Source organism: Phyllostomus hastatus, unplaced genomic scaffold, assembly GCF_019186645.2.
Source record: "Phyllostomus hastatus isolate PE091 unplaced genomic scaffold, TTU_PhHast_1.1 phas_scaffold_182, whole genome shotgun sequence".
NCBI classification, from domain to species: domain Eukaryota; kingdom Metazoa; phylum Chordata; class Mammalia; order Chiroptera; family Phyllostomidae; genus Phyllostomus; species Phyllostomus hastatus.
This window is the reverse complement of record NW_025334013.1, coordinates 11,510,658-11,534,948: the sequence shown is the minus strand read 5'-3', so window position 1 is coordinate 11,534,948 and position 24,291 is coordinate 11,510,658. Positions and strand designations below refer to the sequence as shown.

The 24,291-nt window shown below is 46.6% G+C and overlaps 1 protein-coding gene across 2 annotated transcripts in view; it reads right to left on the bottom strand.

Annotated features, from left to right (window-relative positions):
• The window catches only part of MICOS10 (mitochondrial contact site and cristae organizing system subunit 10), a 31,119-nt gene extending 7,540 nt beyond the window's left edge, over positions 1-23,579 (bottom strand). The window contains exon 1 of one of the 2 annotated variants that reach the window (XM_045858446.1): positions 23,418-23,579. In XM_045858446.1, the coding sequence (XP_045714402.1) occupies positions 23,418-23,481 (64 nt within the window). In that variant the 5' untranslated portion in view covers positions 23,482-23,579. The remainder of the gene's footprint in view (positions 1-23,417) is intronic. The other variant, XM_045858447.1, reaches the window with a different exon arrangement.
• Positions 23,580-24,291: the final 712 nt, after the last annotated feature.

The window sequence follows — 24,291 nt, the reverse complement described above, 5'->3', positions numbered from 1 at the left end:
GTGGATTCCTCAACCAACTTAGAAGAGTAACAACTAACAGTGGCATGCCCGCACACACCTTAAGCCACGCTCTGTGTAAAAAGAGGAGGAAAGCTGTGACTCTGACATGTGGACACTAGCCAGTCAGCCGATGCAGCTTTATTCAGAAAACATCTTCGCTCTCACCGGGCCACATGTCATGAAGCTTCTACTTCACTGCAGACAGTTAGCAACCAAACACGATCAGCAAGAATTAAGGAGCAGGCCACATCCTCGGATCACAGTCCTGGGGTAGAAACGCAGTTCGGATGTCAGCTCCTCAGTAAAACAAGCCGGAGGACCACACGCTCCCGCCGCATCAATTCTGTACAAGTGGCAGCTGCCAATGGACTTCCAATTAAGGGGGAATAACTATTGTTTGGAGAAGTGCAGAAAAAAACAAACCCTCGGAAATTCTCTTAGAACACATTCCTCTAACATCTCAGAGGGGGGAAGCCCCCGAGCCCACCTCACTGGTCTATTTGGTATGTTATTTATATGAGAATTCAGGTCTCACTCCAGCTCCCACTTAACACTTCGCACCAAGCTCCTCAATTCATAAGCCTAGTGTATAATAATCAATGCTAAATTGGATCTGCACCCAAAAATTAATTAAAATCACAAAGCAACTCTATTGTAATTTGTATAATAACTTATATCAAGATGCATGGGCAGAAACTTTACCATAAGCAATTGGCAGTTTATAAGTGAGAACTACAGAAATTACAAGCAAGTTTTTAAAATCCTTAGAAGCCATGTGCCAAACAACTTTATTATTTTTTTTAGAATAGAGGTTTTGGTTTTTTTTTTTTTAGATTTTACTTATTTTTAGAGAGAGGGGAAGGGAAGGAGAAAGGGAGAGAAACATCAATGTGTGGTTGCCTCTCAAGTGCCCCCTACTGGGGACCTGGCCTGTAATCCAGGTACGTGCTTGACTGGGATTTGAACTGATTACCCTTTGTTTCACAGGGCCATGCTTAATCCACTGAGCTACACCAGCCAGGGAACAACTTTATTCTTGAGGGTCTGAAAGAAAAAGAAAAGATACAGCTTCCAGAGAATGAGGGACTTACTCTCGGGCAGGGGGGACGGCAGGAACTCTGCTGCTGCAGCCGGACAAGCCGAGGTCACACCCTGTGACTCGGGGCCTGCTAGCTCTTTGGCCGCAGGCCTGCGCCCTCGCCAGCCCAGCCCCGGCCGGCTCATCTGCAAAGTGAGGACAAGCTTACATGTCTGCTGCATGTATGCGTGTCTGACAGAACTCAGTAAGTGGTGGTAAGTTCTGCCGCAGCTCTAGTAAAACTCAGTGTCAAAAGTGTAATATAATAGTTAATCTACTAAAATATACCAAGGTGAGCCACGGCTGAAAATCAGAACCTTTTCCCCCTTTCTTAGCACAGTCGACTATATTTTAGTGGCATTAGCAATTGTTTCTAAGAATGTTTCAGGTTTTGATATATATATGTATATACGTTTTAAATAGGGAATTCCTTCAGACTCACTGTTGAAGTAGAACATTTTGCTTTAAAGTATAAAATAAAGGCCTTCCTAGAGCTGCCTTGTGTTTAATAAAGCTGGATGTGTGCTTTAAACACGGATTACTATCACACTGACCTACTTATAACGGGCAGGTTTTCCTGTTCAATCATGTTTCCGTCGACGCTACTGTAACCATCACATGCATCTGCTACGACAGAACAAACAGGAGTGCGCTTTCATGGAAAAGTACCCTGGGGACTGAGTTTAGTGAGAATCACATTTCCATGAAAGATGCTCGGGGCCCAATTTATGAGGGAAACAAGGTTTTCAGTCAGTTCCAAGCTGTGTTACTTAATCCTTCGAGGCAAAGACAGATTGTCCCAGGTGTCCAAGTGTAAATGCCAAGTCCTGTGCATTAACCGAGAAAGCGTGCTGGACCAAAGACCCAGAGATGGCAAATCCGACCAGTGTTCATCAGCTTCTCAGAGGTCAACATTGCTGCAGGGTACGGAGGCAACAGACCAGGAGGGAGGCTATCGAACCTCCTAAGGAGGGAGACCGTAACCTTCCTGTGGCTGTCCAGAATGGACAGGGGCTGGGACATCTGCAGGAATTTCCTGGGTAGACACCTACTGCCCGCACTCTGACCAGAGCACACAGACCGGCCAGCAGAAGGGAGGAAAGACGGGGAAGGCCACCGTGGAAGGCATTACTGGAGCTCTGCTTCAAGAAGAGCCAAACCCACAAAAGGGTCCTTTTTAAATGAATGTATACGGCACATGGCCCAAACTCCGGAATCCTGATGCCGCACAACCTCCCAAGGATGCACAAGAGAGGAACCACCTTTCAGGTGCATCGTGGTCCTGTCTTACAGAAGAGTAAACAAGGTAGAGGGCACGTGACTTACCCAGGTACACATGTCTGTAAAGGCGGAATTCACGCCCAGGTCGTCTGCCTCTGGTCGTGGCTCTTTCCTGTACACAGGTATACACCTCAGAGGTCTGCAGCGGCGGGTCTACTGTCACATGTGACAACCAAGTGTTTCTCGGGACTGCAGCACTATGTGTGGGTAATTTATGACTATGTCACTACTCTTCAGTCCCTTAAGAAACCAACAGAAACCACAGATATTTGACTTAATCAGGAGTGGTAACAAAACCCTGAAGATTACTTAGGATCAATGAGAAAGTCAACAAATCAAGGCAGGAAATATTTCCCTTGCACTGACTGGAGACAAGACGAACCCAATGGGCAGAGAGCCGACAAATGACCCCGCGCTGCCGGAAAGGGTGTTCTGCTGCCGGTCCCTTCCCTCCCAACAGCTCCACTACCTCCAGCCTCTCTCGCCAATGTCAGTAACTGGGTTCGCACCCTCGTGAGAGCAAGTACAAGAATCAGGAATCTACCGGACCCTATGTGCACCGTCATCATAGTTACTGTGTTGTTGCCTAGTCCTGCTTCAAATGAAAACTTCGACAGAGGAACAAGCACCAACACTTTCTTTTTCTTACACATCTGCCGTCACACCTCGGTGCTCCTCGGCTCCAGAACTCGTCAAACCCTGTTCTCGCCGCGCTCTGACGAGAACAGGGTGTTTCAGCACTCGGGGCTTGCCCGGGACTCCCCGCGCTCGCCCGGGACTCGTGGGGCTCGCTGAAACCTGGCTGAGCCACAACACCATCCCGCGGGAGAAAGCGTCTCACGGCCCAGTGCTCACTGGTGTCGGCCCTTGTCCCGAGTTCCGGAACAAACTGACGACGAGTGTCGAGGTACCACTGTGTTAGCATTTATCAAGTAGAAGGCACTGAGCACAGATTCCTTTACTCCTGGAGCACACCGCTCCCGTTCATAGCGTTTATTCTCCGAAAAGCGGTAAGTGTTCCACAGTGGTTATACTCCAGCTACAAGGTTATGTGGGCTTGGGGGTAAGACAGGCTAAACGTGACTGCGAATGCTGGTCGGGTCACTTGGCGGTCGCGTGTCAGTCTCTGGGTAAAGCACCAGTTTCTTCACGTGGAAAACCGGAACACTACGTTACCGAGGCCCAGCCCTGGTCGGGCGCAGTGAGGACCAAAGAGCGCGTGTGTGCAGGAAGCTCGGAAGGGCAGCGCGCTGCGGAACCACTGTCCTTGTCTTCTCCCACAAAAAGTCTCTCAGGAACAAGCCCAAACTTTACATGGGTGCTGAGCACCGGGGGGCAAGCAAGAGTGCTGCGGTGAACCAAGGTCAGGGGCAACTAAGACACCGCCTCGTCTTTGGGGAGCTCGTGAGCAGGAAAGGGTGACAGGTCAGGTATCCATAAGAGCGAACAAAAGCAGATCCTCGGTGCCCTGAGAGAGGGGCAGTGTTCTGCCGGGAAGATTTTTTTTTAACCTTCAAGAAAGAGGTGGTGTTTGAGCTGCCTTAAAGGACAGACTTTTTTTTATTAAAAAAGATTTTATTTATTTAATTTTAGAGAGAGGGAAAGGGAGGGAGAAAGAGAAGGAGAGAGATACACCAACTGGTTGCTTCTCACACACCCCCAACCGGGGATCTGGCCCACAACACAGGCATATACCCTGACTGGGAATCGAACTGGCGACCTTTTGGTTCGCAGGCTGGCACTCAGTCCACTGAGCCACACCAGCCAGGGCAAGGACAGACTTTTAACAGCCAGAGTTTTGGGGGATTGGGCATGCACTCCCCCAGTGGCAGAAAAGCAGGGCCTGTATAGGAAAACGGGATGGGAGGCGGGAGTGGGGCAGGACGGCAGTCCAGCTAAAGCACGAGGCGTCCCGAAGAGCAGGAGATAAGGCTGGGAAGGGGTGGGACTCATTCTGCAGGCCCCGGAATCTGGGCCAAGGAGCCTCCACAGCACTTAATTCGGCAGGCAGGGGGCTTCCCTGAGGAGTTTTTTAACAGGCTAACAAGACTGAGGCTGTGCTTTAGGAAGATTCATCTGACGAAGGTGTGTAGGATTACTTGGAAAGCAAGAGACATTTTGCTGGCAGAATGTGCAGGACTTAACAACTGATTAAGTGTGTGTGTATGTGTATCTGGGGTTTTGCAGGGTGCTGTGGGGAAGGCTGCAAAGAAAACGGTGAAAACTTCTACCTGGATAACTACAAAAACACTGGTGCTATTTATAAGTCACTAAATAAGCTTTAATACCAAATTCCCTTAATAAGTCTAAAATATAACTTGATTTATAAAACTGCAACATGCACATTCTTTTCAGGAACACCACGCAACATTAAGTAAAGAGCATTCACTAAGCACTTATGCTTTGGGATAAAAATCACCTCATTTTGATCCTCACAATAAACTTCTTTTATTAGCCCCATTTTATAGACAGAGACACTAAGACACAGAAAGTTTAAGTAACTTGCCTCAAGTCACACACCTGGGATTTGAACCCAGGCAGCCTGACCCCAGAAGCCCAGTCCCTGGCTGCCACACTGCACTCCTGCCAGGGCAGCCTCCTTACACACATACAGATTACAATCAGACGATTACAATCATTGATTCTGACTTAGCAAAGAAAATTAAGTACACTCCCAAATTCATCCTGGCCCACACGATGTGCAGTATTTCCTTACTTATACAAACCGAGTCCCGACCTCACGTGAGCCGGGCACTATGCTGGGCCCTGGGGCGTAAGTTCCTGCACTCACTTTGCTCACTGTCTAGTGATGGAGTGCAAGACACAGTGACAGGAGCAGGATGTACCGGCAGCAATGGGCAGAGCACCCGAACCGTTAGAGAAGGGAGGCGGAGAGACGGTGGCAAGAGAAATGACCTACAGGGAGCACAGACAATCTTTTCTGCCCATGAAACTAAAAAATGTTGCCTTACATACTTCAGTCCCTCCTTGACATCCATCCCCCCACCTTTCCTGCATTCCAAGCTAGGCAGAAATGAAAGGGTCGGTGTTTAAGGGACCTCCGGACAGGACTTAGGAACTTCGGAGTAGGGGTGACAACACTTAATGATGATTCTGAAATAACAGACCCTTAGGTAAAGACAGACGCAGTCATGGACACAGTAAAAGAGAGATGGAAAAGGGGGTCAAATATTTTAAAAAGATACCAAGGGGTCTGCATTTAAGGTACAGCTGGTGCAAACGGTGAGTATCTCAAATCGGCATTGCAAAGGTGCTGGGGTGAACGCCTGAATTCTGGGGCTTCCTGCGAGCAAGCAGCTGCTGCTTTGCTACTCAGGTCTGGTTCCGACGAAGCGCCCAGGCTACGCGGGTGGACAGGACACAACCCCCCGAGGCCTTCGCAGGACGGCAGCACTCCACGGCCGGTCCTTAAAGGCGTCCTGTTCCGCAAAGCCCCACAAGCAAACCTCTCCAATCACCGGATACTTTAAGAAATCAAAAATTTAGTTTTATAAACTCAGTGAAGAAAAGAAATCTCCTAAAATGCAAGTTATGAACTGAAATAAAATGAATTTCAAGCGACACTGAAACAAGAAGAAAAATAAGTTGTAATTTGTCAATGATCACAGTCGATCTTTCTGCGAAAACATAAGACTAACAGCATTTTTTCTAATATCAAGACAGAACATGATGGGGGCAGTTATCGACTGTACTTTTGCTTCCAATCCAAGTTGGATGGATATTCATGAGCCTACAAGCTCAGGGTTTGTCACATAGAGGCCTACGCTGAGATGGTTAAAAAATAAAAATAAACATTCCTACAGCTAATGGATTTCGATGTAGTCATCTGAAACGATGCCAAGAAATGAGCAGCTTTCTGAGGACAACCTTCCTAGTCAAAAGTGAATTATGTTGCTTTAAATCAATTGCTTCAGTTAATCATTTAACTTCCATCAAACAGGAATTCTGAGTGGTTCATACGTGCAGGTTCTGACAAACAATCAGAAACATTTGTTCTAACTTGTAAACATTTGTCAAAGTTAAGTAAGTCTACAAATCCATCAACAATTCTGTGAGAGCGTTACATTAATTATAAGTTATCCTACACATCCTAATGCAGGTTTAGGTTGGATAAAGAAACCTGAAGTAAAAGCACAGGATTCCAATTCCTCCCATGTACACTGTCAATGATGAATCAAATAGCTTTAAAACTCTTACTAGAAGATACATCACTGAAGCAACTCGCAGAGTCCACGTGACCTTAAACACGCCCCGTGGCCCGCCGTGGTCTGCCCATCCACTTGCCCCCTCCCCAGGACATGCCCCTATCGCTTTCCTATTCAACTCCCCGCCACCCATTAACATTCACCCTTACTCTCACATCCCGCATTTTTTCTCGTTTGCACTTAAGTTTATATCTTGTATTTCTGATTCCTGTCATGCTAAGGAGCATTTCAGATTCACTTTCTCCACTCATTTTTAAAAATGACAAGCTAAGTTGCTGTTAACAGCTACCAATTCCAACAGACTTTCACTTCTTTCCTTCTTTCTAGCTTCCTTTTTTACAAGCATTCTTTTATTAAAAAAAAAAAACCTTTAAAATTATGACCTACATTTTTTAAAAAGTCATTTAAATTATCGTTTGTTCCTTTTTCCTTTCTTCATTCCCATCTTGTTTTCAGTTGCCGAAAGAGCGTGCACACACAGACGTGTGGATCCGTGACCCGGTGCTGTGCGGGCACTAGTCTGAAAGGGCTGTGGCTGGGCACTCACAGAGAGTAAGAGGCTTGGGACAGTTTCCAGACAGAAAGAAAGCCTTTCTTCCAGTACGTTCAACAGATAAAAACTAAGCTTCTATTTGAGGAGCTCCAGGAGCATCCAGGCCCCGCCTCCTGAACCTCATACTTGTGCCAGAGGGGACCCCCAGATTCTAGGGCTCCACAGAGCACATTCTGGAAACTAGTAATGAACGCACTCTCCTGTTTGTTACACCTTGTACGACTCCAAACAGCCATCTCACGTGGGGACGGTCTCTGGCTGGAACAGAAACCAGCTCCGTTCAGGAGGAACGGTGTCCTACAGCAAGCTCCAAACTAGTTCCAGGTCAGTGGTGGGGAAGTGGAGGGGGGGTTTGTCTGTGCCTTGTGGGCGGGACCCCAATGGCTGGTTAAATGCAGGAGGAGAAGGTTTGTTAGCTGGGAACAGAAGACAGCAGTCTCCTGGACGAACCTGCCCAATATCCAGAGACAGAAACAGGCTCCAAACAAATCACCCTATCTGATGGGCCTAGAGAAAGGTCTCGGTCTCCCCAGGTGTCAATTTTCTAATCTGTGAAATGAGAGAGTTGAAATAACTTAGTTGTTACCAGCCTTCCCAACCCCCAGAGAATAAAATTATTTTTCCAAATAAAATATGCATTACATAGAAAACAGAAAAATAAAACAGATCGAAGTGGAGCTGCTCTGTGGGGCGGGGTGGGGCGGGGCCGGGAGGGCGAGGGGGTTGGAAACCTGACTAGAAAGCACTTTCTCAGCCCCCCCCCCACTTTTCTCTCCGTACCTACTCCTACCCAGAGGCAACCCCTGGGATACTCCGGGAGACATTTAAAAACCAATGGACCAAATGAATCCCTAGGGTTTCTTCCGGTTCTAGTCATCTATTGTTCTGTAAGTCTGTGAATTCATGGAGGTTATTAACATGGGGCCATCCAAGAAAAACAACAATGGGACATCATCACATCTACCAAGAGCAAGTAAATCCCTTCAACCTGTCAATCAATGAGAAACTTCATTAATGGAGACGAGCGTAATTTCAAAGTTGAACTTTCACTTTGAACTACTAACCCGTTCAATAACAAAACTAGACTTAACATACTTATTTAGAGCATTCACTGTCTTCAACTATAGGAACCAACTGAATTCAGTGGTAAACCATTTTCTGAAAAGAAACTGTTCTCATTTGTTTATTTGCTTATATTACAAAAAGCAGAGTTAATGACTCTCCCCTCCAAGCATCATTATTATTCCCAAGGGATACTTTGGATTAAGTTTACCAGCCCACTTATATAAATAGTATCATACCATGCGTGATGTTCTACAACTTGCTCTTCTCACTTTATAATGATCAAGGAGAGCCTTCCATGACAGTACATCTTTTAAAAACATTTTATTGAAATATACACACAGAAAGCTGCACAATTCAGTATACCAGTCGATGAATTTTCAAACTGGACACAGCACATCACCAGCAACCAGAGCAAGGAGCAGGAGCTGAGCACCACCCCCAGAAGCCCACCTGTGTTCCCTTCGTCAGAGCACTCCACCCAAAGGTCGCCACATCGCCACCAAAATAACCACCTTGACTTCTAATAGCACAGAGTACTTTTGCCTGTTTTTAAACTTGTAGAAATGGAATCGCGCAGTGAGAACTTTAACCTGACAGTGTTGTGAATGGCTGTATGTATCAAAAGTTCATTCATTATCATTGCTGAATAGTAGTCTACTATATCAATACACCACAATTTACTTATCCATTCTGTTGATGGGCATTTGGGTAGTTTCTAGTTGCTCCTGTTAAGAATAGTGTTGTTGCCCCAGCTGGTGTAGCTCAGTGGATTGAGCGTGGGCTGCGAACCAAAGCATCGCAGGTTCGATTCCCAGTCAGGGCACATGCCTGGGTTGCAGGCCACGGCCCCCAGCAACCGCACATTGATGTTTCTCTCTTTCTCTCTCTCTCCCCCTCCCTCTCTTCCCTCTCTAAAAATAAATAAATAAAATCTTAAAAAAAATAATGAAATCCAATAAAAATATCACTTATTTTAAAAAAAAAAAGAACAGTGTTCTGTGAACACTGTAGGGTAAGTCACTTGGTGAAACATGCATGCATGTCTCCCGGGTATATGCGAACCCAGGCGTGGAACTGCCGTGTCACAGGGTGTACACACAGTCAGCTTTAGCAGATACTGCCAATGTTCCAAAGGGGTTACCCTGGCTCATGCTTCCACCAGCTGAGCCTAAGGGTCCGGGTGCTTACATCTTCACCGACGCTGAGTGTTTTTCATATCCTTTTCATACTTTATCCTTTTGGCTTTAAGTAACTGTTCGAGGCATAATTTATGTAGAATAAAATGTACCCTTTTAGACGGTACAATTCAATGAGTTAGATAGGTGGGTACATACATGTGGAACCAGCACCGCAATCCCCCACCCAAAGTTCCCTCAGCAGTCCATCCTTCCCTTCGCCCCTTGCCCCAGACGACCACTCACCTCTTGTATTTCGTCATCACAGATTGCTTTTCATTTGCTGGAATCTTACGGGGATCATAAGGTATACGCAGGCATACATCGTTTACTGCGCCTTGCTTTACTGAGCTTCACAGACGTGTGCTTTCACAAACTGAAGGCAAGACCCTCCGCCAGCAAGACGATTATGACCCGCTTTATTGCTGTGGTCCAGCACTGGACGCCCATCTCCAAGGTCTGCCTGTGCTCTGTGTCTGTTTGTTTGGAGGGTGTTTGGGAGGTGAAGCCCCAGGACAGACAGTACGTACTCTTCTGTGTCTAGCTTCTTTCACCCAACCTAATGATTCTGAACGTATGTATGTTGTTGCGCGCATGAGCAACTTGTCCCTTTCTATTACCAAGTGTTGTAAACTATGGCTAGTCCACGTTTTGCTTATCCATTTACCTGTGATGGACATCTGGGTTCTTCCCAGTTTGCGGGCATCACTAACAAAGCTGCTATGAACATTCATACTCCAGACCCCTTGTGGGTGTGCTTTCATTTCCCCTGGGCTAGTCCCCAGGAGGAGAACGACTAGATGGTACATTTAACTTTATGAAACCTACCGAGCAGTTGTACAAAGTGGCAGCACCATTCTACACTCGCGCGGCCGTGTGCAAGATGCCAGCTGCTCCGCACCCTCACGAACCTTAGTGCTGTCAGTCTTTTTAATTTAAACTATTTTAATGGACGTGTAGGGGTATCTCATTACAATTTTCATTCTTTTGTTAAAAATGTTTTCAAACATTTTACCCATTTTCTTAAGTGAGTTGTCTTATGAATAATGTTAAGATTTCCTAATTTATTCTGGAAACAACTCCTTTATCAGATATATGTATTGCGAATGTTTTCTCCCATTCGGTGGCTTGTCTTTCGGTGCTGTTTACTGTTTGTTTTCCCCTGTGACGAGAACTTGTGGGACCTACTGCGTGAGCAACTTCGAATCACCCACACGGCAGTGCCCGCTGCAGTCATCACGCTGTACGGCACACCTCCAGTGCGCATGTGTCTCACCACCAGAAGTCTGTCTTCTGACCACTTTCACGCTACTCCCCCACCCTCTTTCCTTTCCTTTTTAAGGCTGAGTAACAGTCCACATTTTGTTTATCCCTTTGTGGACTCAAAGCGTTTGGGATACACAGAATGTTTGGAGAGCTGGCAAGATTCGGGCTGCTCACCCGGCTCTGTAACAGCGGCTGGGTGCAGTTGTCGGGGACAAGAATGAAGGGTCGGCTTCCTGCTGATCCCAACTGAGCAGCCTGGTTCACCTCTGCTTCCAAAACAACCTTCTCACTTAGGCTAAAGAAACAATATGCACTTGAGTTTTTGTTTTTCAGTAAGAAGGAGGCAAAGCTATGATAGTTGCTAGTGTCGGTCCACGGCTGTTGGCACCAACTCAGCACCCACAGGGGCCACCGACTGGGGGCGCAGTGGAGCCTGGCTACGCAGCGGCAGAGTGGCTCGGCGTACAGCCGGGCTGCGGGGCGGCCCCTCCAGCTAGACGGCTCGGCCCTGCTCCGCTCCCCCACGGTCTGCTCCCCTCAGCTCCGGAGAGACATCTTCGAGGGTTCGACTCACCCAGGGAGACAGACGCAGTCTTGGGTGGAAAGGGAAAGTGCGCTCTTTTTGATTTTTTAATGGTGTCTTTCAAAGAGCAAGAATTGTATATTTTGATCAAATCCAGTATGTCAATTTTTCTTTGTGAATTTTTGCTTTTTTGTGCCCTAAGAAATCTTTGCTGAACTCAAGGTCACAAATACTTTTCTCCTGTTTTCATCTAGAGATTTTACAGTTTTAGCTTTTACATTTAGGTCTGTAATCCTTGCAAGTTAATTTTTTTATGCGTGATAATGAGGTTCATTTTTTTCTCTACATGGATGTACAGTAATTCTAACACAATCTGCTGAAAAGAGCCCTTTCCCCATTAACCGACTGGGCATCTCTGTCAAAAATAAACTGGCCACATATTTGTGGGTGCACAAGTGTTTCCGGACACAGCTGATCCCACTGATCCCTCCAGTACCAGAGTCTTATTTACTGCTGCTCTACAGTAAGTCTTGAAATCAGGTAATGTTATTCCTACGAGTTGGTTTTTCTTTTCAAAAACTGCTTTGGCTGCCCTGACTGGTGTGGCTTGGTTGACTGGGTGTCATCGGGCGAAGCGAAAGGTACACTGGTTTGATTGGCGGTCTGGGCACATGCCCAGGTTGCAGGTTTGGTCTATAGATGGGGCGCGGGTGAAAGGCAACTGATTGATACTTCTCTCACCTCAATATTTCTCCCCCTTTCTTTCTCCCTCCCTTTTTCCCTTTCCCTAAAAATAAATAAATAAAATCTTTATGAATAAGCAAATAATTGCTGTGGCTATTTTGGATTGTTTAGTTTTTCATATAGATTTTAAAATAAGCTTCTCAATTTCTATAAATATCATTGCACATTATTTTTCTTGCTGCAAAAACAAAGATAAACTTCCTCACTGAGTTGCTGGAAAAGTGAAAAAGGGTAGTATGTTAGTGTACCAAACACGATGGCAAATAACCAGCATTAAATTAATGTTTGCTTCGTCTCTCTTTCCCTCTCTTGGCCTTTAAGCAAATAGGATCCAACCCAGCAATGCCCCAACATTTCACTAGTGGGTCAATGGCCGTAGTAAAAATACTGCCACACCAAATGACTTTTATAAGTAAATATTTGTATTTTTACTTGGATGCAATACTAAAATGCACTTGCCAGAGAAAGCAATTCAGCATATTTACTAATAAACTATTTCAGCCCTCATTTTAGGAAAGCATAAAACCACAGCCAGGCAAAAATTTAAATATGTTTTCAAGTTCCATATAGTGCCTAATTACATTATTCTATAATGCTAACAGAAAAGTCTCCTCTAGCAAGATCGCAATGTTCCATTATTCATGTATTGCTGCTGCCAATGGAAAAAGCATTTCTGCGCTTGTTTAGAAATTGCTTAGAAATACATACCCTGTTTAGAAATCCATGTAACAAAACATGTCTAGTAATTCAACAATTAACATGTACTAATTTGAAACCCAAACCTATAAACAAACAAAACCCTTTGAAGTATTTTGGTTGAGCCTAATTGATATCACTCCCTGAAATGGAGAGGCATCGGTTTGCAAACACAGGCCACCAAAAGGCAATTTTTGGTGAACCACCAATACTTTGCGGTAACCCACATTTATCAGATGAACTGATACTTAAAGAAAAACAATAATTTGCTTTCTTTTTCCATGACTTTATTCAAGGCCTCTTTCAGTGTAGTATTTTTTAACGTTAAAATGGCCGGAAACAATTAACTTAACTACACTCAACTGATTAATGGATGAACACACAAAATCTGGTGGCTAATTCCAAGAAGGGCTAGCTGCTAAGTCATTTACTGTCCACTTTTTTTTAATTCAAAATATGCCCATTGGGACGGTTCCCCACTCATCCTGATTTGGGTGCTTTTAGTGCCGCTTCCTTCTGAAGGGGCACCCTCTGTCAGCCTGGCTGCTCCTCCTGCAGGCGGCCAGGGGCAGAGGCGCAGCCAGCGCACGAGGCCACCGTCCGTGCAGGCCTACAGACACGGGTGACTGTGCAGCATCCTGGGCATCTCACAGCCACGAAACAGGAGCTGGGGCTCTGCACCAGGCGCTTCTCGTGCTTCCTCCTGTCCTCCTCTGGAGAGGGACGAAGGAGAGCCTTAGTGAGAGGGATGTTGTCGTGCGGAGGTCGTCACCACCGGAAAGGCCTGTCCTACTTTCTTAACAGGGAAGGAACAAGGCCAACCCCCCTTTTTTTTGTGAAGATGAACATATAGCAAAGCGATAACTTTCATCCTGTTGACTGAGCTGCGTATAACCAATGACCCATCTCAAGACAAACCAGAAATTAATAAACCACAGAATGTTACTTGGGTTCCCCCCTGCCTGTCTTATTGGTCAACTCCAACACCATTCTCGATTTACACAGGCCAGGCACCACTCCGCTCCTCCCACTCGTGGGCCTGCCTTTCAAGCGCTGTAAGTACCACCACTGTGCTGTCACCATCACTTCAGCATCCACTCCACTCCTGTCCTCGCCTGCTCTCTGGTTCCCCCTAGGCTGACCGTCTTCGGCACGATCTTGCAGCAACATGCTAACCCACCTGTCTGTCTTCACTCCGACCCTTTCCAATTCATTCTCCTCATGCTAATTCAGTGATTTTTCTGAAATCAGAATTCAGCCACGTCACTCTTCAACTTAACATTTAATGGTTTTTCTCAGTGCTACGTAAAGAGCGGTCATACAACCCAGCAATTCCACTCCTATTACATGTCCAAGAGAAATGAAAACGTATGTCCACACGAAAATTCGCACACTGGGTGACAGCAGCATAATTCCTAGCAGCCAGGAAGTGTGAACAATGGAAATCCATCAGCTGACAAATGGATAAACGGAATGCGGGATTCCATACCACAGACCAGTACTTGGTAACAGATGCCAATACCACCCGAAGTGATCTACAGGTCCCTATTGGAATCCTGTGACATATTTTTTGCAGAAATCGAAAAACCCATTCAAAAATGTACATGAAATATCAAGGGACCCTCAACAGCCAAAATAATCTTGGAAAATAAGAGCAAGCCTGGAAGACTCACCCTTCCTGATTTCAAAATTAGCTACAAAGCTACAGTAATCAAAACAGTGTGGCTCCGGCACAAAGACACGTAGACCAATGGAACAGAGAGCCCAGAAATAGCCCTTGCATACGATCAAATGATTTCTGACAAGGGTGCCAAGGCCATTCAATGAAGAAAGAACAGTCTTTTTAAATAAATGGTGCTAGGAAAACTGGATATCCATATGCGAAAGAATGCAGTTGGATCCTCCCTTACCTGACACCAAATACAAAAACTAACTCATTATGGCTCAAGATCTAAACATAAAATCTAAAGCTATAAAACTCTTAAATAAAACATAGGGCAAAAGCTTTGTTGCATTGGGTTTGGCAATGACTTCATGGACACAACACTGTAAAATGGTAGGAAAAATATATATATACACATACACGTACATATATAGGTTCTCCATCCCCACTTCCTGGCACAGAGCTCCTAAATCCCTTGGAATTTCCTGGGCGATAGGAGTGTCTTTCGTTCTAATGAAGTGACTCTTGGTGAGCTCCTGGATGGCCTCAGATGGGGTCGGTCACCACAAAGACCAAGCCAAGCTTGGAATTTTCAGCCTCCCCTGTCTCTCCGCATTCTCCAAAAAGAGGAGAGGAGCTAGGAATTAATTAAGGACTGATCGTACCTTTGTGATGAAGCACCCATAAAAGTCCCAACAGTGCGGGGTTCTGAGAGCTTCCAGGCCGCTGAGCACAGCCATGACCTGAAAGGCGGCACACCCCGGCTCCACAGAAACAGAGGCTCCTGCTCTTGGGGCCTCTTCAGGATCTTACCCTACGCACCTATCTCTTCGTGCGGCTGTTCACTCATGTTCTTTAACATCCTCGGTAATAAACTGGTGCTCTAGTAAGTACACTGCTTTCTTCAGTTTTATGAGCCATTCTAGCAAATGATCAAACCCTAGCAGGGGGTTGTGGGAGCCTCTGGTTCACACAGCCAGCCAGCCAGTCAGAAGCAGGGGTAACAATCTGCACTTGTGACTGACACCTGAGTGGGGCCGGACGACGGGAAAGAGCCCTTAGCATGGGGGGCGGGCAGTGGGGGCGGGGTCTGTGCTAACTCCAGTTGGCGTCAGAACTGAATTGAATTACAGAACATCTAGCTGGTGCCAGAGAATTGCGTAGAGTGGAAAACTCCCACATCTGATGTCAGAAGTCCTGGGAGTATGTGAGTAAAAGAGAAACATGGAGGTTTTTCCTGCTCAGAGACCAAAGGCACAAGCAACAATGAAAAAAATAGACAAGTTGGACTTGTCCATGAAAATTTAAAAATTTTGTCCATCAAAAGACAGTATCATAACACAATGAAGCCCAAAGGCAACAAGTGGGTGGGTGTGGGCAACACTGGTGCAATGTTGGCTGGCTGTCAATTTCAACATTACTTAACAACAACGAGGGCGCGGGGGCAAGTATGTATGTTTGAAATGAAGTAAATGGATGATGAACTGTTCCATGAAATTTAAAAATCAATTAGTCTGTCAATGCATCAGCCTATCAATACCCACCAAGTTGTAGAACTTCCTTTGGCAGTTTAGGGGGAAAAATGTAATTCTCCCTTCTCTCTCTTTTTTACACGCATATACAAACCTCACGAGAGTTCACTGTCCCCCAGAGGAGGTCTGATCACCAGGCACGGGACCCCACCCGTGTCTGCCTTCCAGGTGCAAGTGCTGGGCAGTCAGGACGGCACCACATGGCCCCCAGATGTGGCTGCCAGCAGCCACCGGACCAGCTACACAAGCAGCCATGGCCACGCCACCACTACCACCTCCCTGTGCACGAACTTATCCTCAACCCTTAGATCAATAAAGTCTCCTGCAGCCCAAGAAAAAAAAGATAATATCGACAGAGTAAAAAGGCATCTCACATAGTGGAAAAAAATATTTGCAAACCATCTAGTAAGAGATTAATATCCAAAATATACACAGAACAAGTGTCTAAAACACAACAACAAAGATATTGAAAAGACATTTCTCCAAGGAAGATAAACAAATGGCCAATACACACATGAAAAGATGCTCGGCACCCTTCATCATGAGGGAAATGCAAATCAAAACTACAATGAGATGCTACCTTACACCCACTACGATGGCTACTGTCAAGAAAAGAAAGAGAGAGGGAGGGAGGAAGGGAGGGGAAAGAGGAAGGAAGGGAGGGAGGGAAGTGTTGGTAAGGACATGAAGAAATTGAGACCCTTGTGCACTGTTGGTAGGAATGTAAAACGGTACAGCTGCCGTGGAAAACAATATGGCAGATCCTCAAAATATCAAAAATAGAATATATGATCCAAGAATTCCACTTCTGGGTATGCACCCATGTTCATAACACCATTACTCACAATAGCTAAAATGTGGGAGCAACCTGTGTCCATTGACAAAGTGAACACACGTGCATACACACACGAATATTATTCAGCCTTTAAAAGGAATGAAATTCTGACATACGCCACAACATGAATGAAACTTGAAGGCATAAGGCAGAGTGAAATGAGCTAGTCTGAAAAGGACAAATACTGCACGGTTCTGCTCATGTGAGGTCCCTAGTAGAACAGTCAAAATCATGGAGACAGAAAGTGGAGTGGTGGCTGCCCGGGGCTGGGGGAGGTGGGAGCGGGGAGTCATTATCACATGGGGACAGAGCTTCAGCTTTAAGAGAAGAAAAGAAGTTATGGAGATGGGTGACAGTAACGGCTGCACAGCATTATGAATGTGTTTGATACTACCGTTTATTGTGCACATAAAAATGGTTACAGTGATCGATTATATCATGTATATTTTATCACAATACAAAAATTGGAAAAACATCGGGAAAATATAGGACTGAATGATATAATGCGTGTAAAATATAACAGCTTAGCACAGTGTCTGGGACACGGCAAGTGTTCGATAGATGGCAGCCATTACCATCACCCCCCGCAGGAGTCAGTCTCTTCTTCTGGGACGCTGCCCGGACAGTTTCTGGGGCCTGGAATGCAGTCCTCCACCTGGCCCACCTACTAAACGCCTACACATGGTCCCAAGATGAAACTCCAATGTCACTGCCTCCTTTTCACACTCCTCAGAGAGATAAGCCCCTCAAGGGGAGGGCCAGTGCCCATTCATCTGTGCAACCCCCGTACCCCAGGCTTGTCACAATCCCTGGTATTGTGTTGGGAAGAATACATTAACAATTATATGTATGTAATTGTTACACACACACACACACACACACACACACACACAGTGTTTTGGTCTGTCCAGAAAGTATCTAGCCGTGCAATATTAAAAAGTAGAGGCATTTATTGAAGCAGATACAAGACACAGAAACATTGTACACAGGGCACATTGTACTCAGTCCCCTTCAAAGTTATGACCTTGAGGAAATCTGGTTCATTGGTCGCAGTTTGAATCAAGTCCTTAGCAACTACTACTGAATAGCATTCCTTCTACTCTGGTAACAGAAGCCATGGGATGAATTTTTCCACAATACGTTTCTTGCCAAGACCCTACATCAAAATCTCAGACACAGTAGATTTTCGAATTCCCAGATTAGTTTCTAGTTCTTGCATTGTGGGTCACCAATCTTTGTTATTGCAGCCCATTCATGTTTGACATTCTCTGGGGTTCTGCTTGTTGCAGGCCTTCCAGAACGTGGATCACTTTCAACAGATTCTCAACCATCTTTGAAATGTATGTGCCACACTTTTATTTGTGCTGCACTCACTGCATCATCCCTGAAAGCCTTCTGAGTCATCCTTGATGCAGATTTATTGCTGTACTCGCTCAGTCATTTTAAATGTGATGGCCACACAGTGCACATGCTCAGTCAACAGTGTCTACCGCCCCCACTGACTAGTACAGTGAAGTCGTCACTGTTCACACATGCACATTCCAGTCCAGTCTCCTGGCTGCCAGGTCACACCGATGTTATGCAAACCGTTCTCATTACATTAACAATGGCTGGACATTTTCCCAGACAGACTCTGCGTGTGTGTGTGTGTGTGTGTGTGTGTGTGTGTGTGTGTGTACTGAGGCTTCCACACTACTCACAACAGCCAAGATCAGAGCAAATGTGTTTTCTTAACTTATGATCACTAATGCAGCTAACATTTCTCAAGAACAGCTAATGCCCTAATTGCTCTACAGAGATTATTTCATTTCCTTACTTACAACAACCCTCTGAGGCAGGTACTACTATTTTATAGACGCGAGGAAAAGGCACAGAGAGGTGCTTATTGGAACTGCATTTATTTCTAATGGGGAAAAATGGGCAAAAGAAAAGCAAAGGCACATGAATGCTACCGTGGCCTGCTGAATGGAATACATTCTAGGGGCTGCTTACAAATGCCCGCAGCTTGCAGTCTTCCTTGTCACCAAGAAAATGAAAAACACCGTAGTGCTTAATATACCAGTCTTGCAAAAACAGCCTTTTCAGAAAAGCATCAGCAGCCTTGGCCTACCCCTCCCCCAACCATTTCAGATTTCCTGGCCAATGCATGGACTAGGAACACTAGATATCCCCTATCCTCCTCTCACAGTGGGAGTGAAATGCAGGGAAGAGGGACACCACCAATTTCACAGCTTTTCAAGTCACACTAGGGATTCCCAGGACCTCCGCAGGAGCCCAGGAAGTGCTGGGATCAGGTTTTCCGCGAAGTCTTGGCAAATCTGCAGCCCTGAGGCCCTGGCCTTTGTCACACACACACTCCCTCGGTCATGAGATCGGGCCCCCGGTACTGGCCTTCAGCACTCAGGAGGGAGTCGCAACAGGACCCCGAGGCAGGGGCAGTGCTTCCATGACCCACATGTGCGGGGCTTAGGGATGCTCAAGCCACAGGGAGGCGCCTCCACAGGCCTCGTGTCTATGGCTTTCTCATCTGGAATGACTTTCCCTGGAGACGGAACATACAGAACCTCCCATCCAGTCTATACTGGCAGGAGCCTATGCCTCCTGCTCTCAGTAACAAGAATGTGTGATGTATGTGGGTGCGTACAAGATGAATTACTCAGCACTACAAGGAAAATAAACGGCACAGGCCTTGAAGTGAGTGCGGAAAGAAAACCAGAGCATCCAATAAATCTGATAACAAACTTAAAAATAAATCCATAAAGTCATCAAAAGCCATTAATGACGCATTCACATAAAACTAACAGAACATGACATTCGTGAAATGTAATATTTTTCATCCCTTTTTCATTTCCTGCAGTAAGGCGCTGGCACTAGCATTTAAAGCATCACTCTCTCCTTGTTTGAAAATAAAAGTGCTCTCTGGTTCATGTTTCCTGGTTGACTACTTCCAAACATTTCTAACACTTCTTTAACATTAAGAGCTACTGACAGTAATTTACATCCCCAGGTGAAATAAAAAGCTGATAAAAGTCCCAAAAGCATAAGGACACATGATCGAACATGTGAATTAAGCAAGTGACCAAAGGGTCGCCGGTTCAATTCCCAGTCAGGGCACATGCCTGGGTCGCAGGCCAGGTCCCCAGTACGGGGCACATGAGAGGCAACCACACATTAATGTTTCTCTCCCTCTCTTTCTTCCTTCCTTCCCCTCTCTCTAAAAATAAATAAAATCTTTTAAAAAAAAGAAAGGAAACAATGCCTAAGGTACATGTTTACAAGGGCTATCTAACGCATCTGTGCAACACCTAGGCCAAACATGAACAATTAAAGTAGTCCCCCTGCCCCAAGCAAACCAGTAGGGCAAAACCAAAAAGGCTTTAGCCAAACAGAGACATGCTCACAAAGGGAGCTGTCCACTCATCGTGGCTGCCCTTTGGTCTCTGTCAGGGCAGAGAGTGTAAAAGTATCAATAGGTAACTGACACGTACACTGGCCCTTCTTCCCTGCCTGACTCTTCTAAACACCCCCGTCTTCTGACAGGCTGCCATTCCGAGTCCATTTCCACCCCAAAGTATGAGAAAAGCACGCCTCCAAAGAGGTTTGAAGAGTTCTCACTGCCTGTAAGAGCAGGAGCTAGCACGCTCACCGCAGAAAAGGGTCCCCCCCTCCCCACAGTCTCAAGGACCACTCAGGCTAAATAAAGCCTCCCAAAGTCCAACTCCATGCCTCGTCCCTCTTATGCCCCGTGTCTAAGACCATCACTAAAGGGACAACCGCCTCAAAATCTGAACTCAGCTCCCCGCTTTCAACTTCTCCGTTATCGCTCTCAAATTCAACGATGTAAGCTTTAGAAAAGCAACCAAAATCATGACCTTGTTTTCTCCCTACTGTCTCTCTCTCCTGCTAAATGTAACCAGTTACTAAGTCTTATGTGTTACTTGGTGTAAGTGAGGTACACATACCCCACTCCTGTTTTACTTCGAAATTCTGATCAATAATGTTACCACTTACCCAAGTTCTAACCTTGCAGTCATTTTTAAAAATATATTTTTTAATTTTTAGAGAGAGAGGAAGGGGGAGAGAGAGAGAGAGAGAGAGAGAGAGCAACATGGACTTGTTGTTCCACCCACCTATGCATTCATTGGTTGCCTCTTGTACGTGCTCTGACTGGGGCATTGAACCCGCGACCGTGGCGCACTGGGTCAGAGCTCTAACCAACTGAGCTGCCTGCCCAGGGCCAGGAGTCATCTTTATAAGGAATGAAGACGAGGTAAAGTTAACCAATTGGAGAGAAAATAAGAAAAAATATCAGTTATCAAGTTCCTACTCCATCCTTGCCACTGTGCTGGTCTAAGAAGTGGGTTACACAATTTTCATTTTATAAATGGGGGAAAAGTTTGGAGTTTCTCGAATATTTCTTTCCGGCCTAGCAGTTCAGACTTCTATTGCTTCACAATTACAGTGCTGCTTGCCTCCTCTACTCCAAATCTGTTCTGTATAAAACACTGCCAGAACAATACGAAAATCCCATTCTATCACATCGACTCCCTGTGGAGGGCAGTGACATGCCTTCTGCTTCTCTGTTTGCCCACGGCTGGCCCAGAGCTCAATGAATATTTGTCATTTAAAACCGTCCCACGGTTCCCCACCGGCCTACGTGCAACGAGCCCTGGAAGCATCAAGCAATGGCTTTAATCTAAAACAGGGGCCTTGAATCCACAGAATGCATGTAAAAAAGCCTTCAAGTCAAAGTGGAACCTCTCCAAGACACGTCACAGTCCTGACTTCACCCAAACCTCCATCCCTGAGGAACAGGGGCGCCGAGATGACAATGCCTGGGTTCTAACCCAGCTCCTCCGCTTGCGGCCGCTTCACCTTTCCGGGCTTCAACCTCCTCCTGCTTGTAAGTTCCGCTAGGCCTCTGCTCAAGTTCCCCGCCCTCCCCGACCATCCGCCTCCAAGTCCTTCTCCACAGGTCAGCTAACGGGCCCACTCCCCGTGCAAACTCTTACTGGATGACCTTAGCCCATCACTCCACTCACGTGATTTATAATAGTGCTACCGTAAAAAGAGTCAGAATCATTCATTTTAATTTTTATCTGTAGTCGTACATCACCGCGCCTCATCCGTTTTACCTGTGTACGCCACACCCCCAACCACTGTCGCACTCACAAATGCCGGCACTGCACGCCGCCTCACGCGATGGTCACTGGCTACACAATTCTTCCACCAGCAATCACCACCGCCATCCACTACATGCTCAGTGCCAGGCACTTCGCTAAGAATCTTACGTGTTTTTCTGACCTTCACTCTTCATAATCCTTTTAGGTAAACCCGTCTCTTTGTCCCCATTTAATCGACTTTACTCAAAGCAACACAACTACTGAGCGTGGGGGTGACGAGTAAGAGTGGATGATTCAAACTCAGCTCTATCTACCGCCCATTCTTAACTACTACATCATACTGGGTAGTAATTACTTTGGTCACTTCATATCTAGGTGCTAAATCTTCTCTCCAAAATGTAAGCTGTTAAGAATAACAAAAATTGTGTATTTCTTTGGTCACTTCCAAGATAATCCACTCTTAGTAAATGAGTCCTACTCAAGCATTTACATAAAACTAACTCATTTCATCTTCACAACAAGTCTGTGAGATAGTAATCATTTTTATCGCCCATTTAAAAATGAGGAAACAGGCATGGAGAAGTTAAATAACTTGCCCCAAATCACACCGCTGATCAGTAGTGAATTCAAGGGTGAAGTGGTATTGAATACCTGAGATACATTACTTCATTTATCCACTCTTAACAACTTTTATCAAGCAGTCTTCCAGGGGTTGGGGATACAGCAGTGAATAAACCAAAAACATCCCTGCTGTCATGGAACTTACAATCTCATTTCTTTTCCTAGACTGTCACTCAAGGACAATCCTCTTAAGTACTCTTTAAGATTTCCACACAAAAATATCAAATTTGTATGATAAAAACGAGTGTGGAAGAGCGAGCATGGGACCTGAAGCCAGAAAGCCTGGGATAAATACCCACTTTTGCCATTTATTAGACCCCGGGCAGAGCCCTCCACCAGACTCTCAATTTCGTGACCCGCATGGGGTAATGAATGAAGTTGCGCACCCAGCACAGTGTCTGGCACTTGCGTTCGCTCCGTAAAGGAGTTCCCTCTTGGTACTGCGTGTCGTCCCCGAGCACATGTGAAAAGGCTACAGTTACACTAAGGACTACAAAGTGACCAATGTCTTCCTTTCCAGGGCAATCCTCATTCCAGCTCACCATCACTGAGTCTCCGGTTTCAGGCCCGGATAAATCAGGTTACAGCTCGGGAATGACAGCAACTCACCACGTCAGGGTCTGGCGGTGTTATAAAATGCTCCCGATGACCTTCTTCAGAAGGCACTTCAGCTTCAGCTGGGGTGGGCCGTGGCCTCCGGACCAGGCTCCACTCCCCGCGCCGGAGATGTGGCCGCAGGGAGGATTTCGAGCCTCTGGCACGCGGTTGTGCCACCTGCCAGCCCAATCCCCCCACCTCCTCGGGGCCGCAACTCCACTCCTCCCACTCGGCGCGGCCCAGGCTCCTCCGGCCCGCGTCCCCCACCGCCCGAGTGACCTCCAGCCCGGGCTCGGCACCTGGCCCTGGCCTAAGGGACAGGAACAGGCCGGGCGGCCTGACCTCTCGCGGAGCTTCCCTTCCGCCCTCCGGGTCAGCGGAGCCCAGAGCTGGCTCATCGGCTCCGGACCGGGGCTGCCAGGGGCGAGGAGCCTCTTACCTATCTTGACGACCGTATCCGCCAAGCACCGGTCCCACTTCCTGCCGAGCTCTGAATCCGACATGTTTCTCGCCCTAAACTACAGCTTTCCTGACGACCTGGCCCCGCGCTCCGACTCCAGGCAAGACTCGCGAGAGCGGGCCGCGGTTCCCAGGCCCAGAAGACCGGCGCCGGCCTGCCAGATATCGCGAGATGATCTGACTGCTTCCGCCCGTCACAGTTTTTGGAGTCGGTCGTCAAGGTGACGGGTTGCTGAGAGGCCCGAGGTGACCCTGACCTTGGAGCCGCGCCTACCTGAGGGCTTCCAGGCTATCAGGTTTCCTAGGTGGCATCCAGAGCCCCGTCTGGAAGGCCCTTCCTCCGCACCATCTCCCGACGTTGACTCTGGAATTTCCCAAGGCAAGTGAGGGCACAGCGCTTGACTTATTCATTCATTTTCGTCCTCACCCTCACTTTTTCTACTCCCTCATTCACTCGTTTATTGTTGTGAAACTCCCACCCGCGCCCCTTACACAGAAACTGCTCTGGCTAAAGGTCCCGTATTGCCGATCACGTGGAGGCTTTTTGGACCTCTCTGTACAGCCCTGGACACGACTGCTCCCTGCTTCCTGATCCTCCTTGTCTCTGCCTTCTCTTCGCTCGTTTGGACTCCCAGTACACCAGCCTCTCCTAGTCCTCCTCTGGCTCCTCTCTAGGGGTCCTTCCAGGGCTGCTTTTTCTCTGCCAGATGCTGAAAGAGTGTTTCACAGGGTGCCTTCCATCGATACTCCTTTCACGCTGCACCCTGTCCCTGAGTACTTGCACGGCTGCCACATTCTACACACCAAACGCCTACTCCACGCTTTGCATTCTTAATTCAGCCTCCTTGCCCATG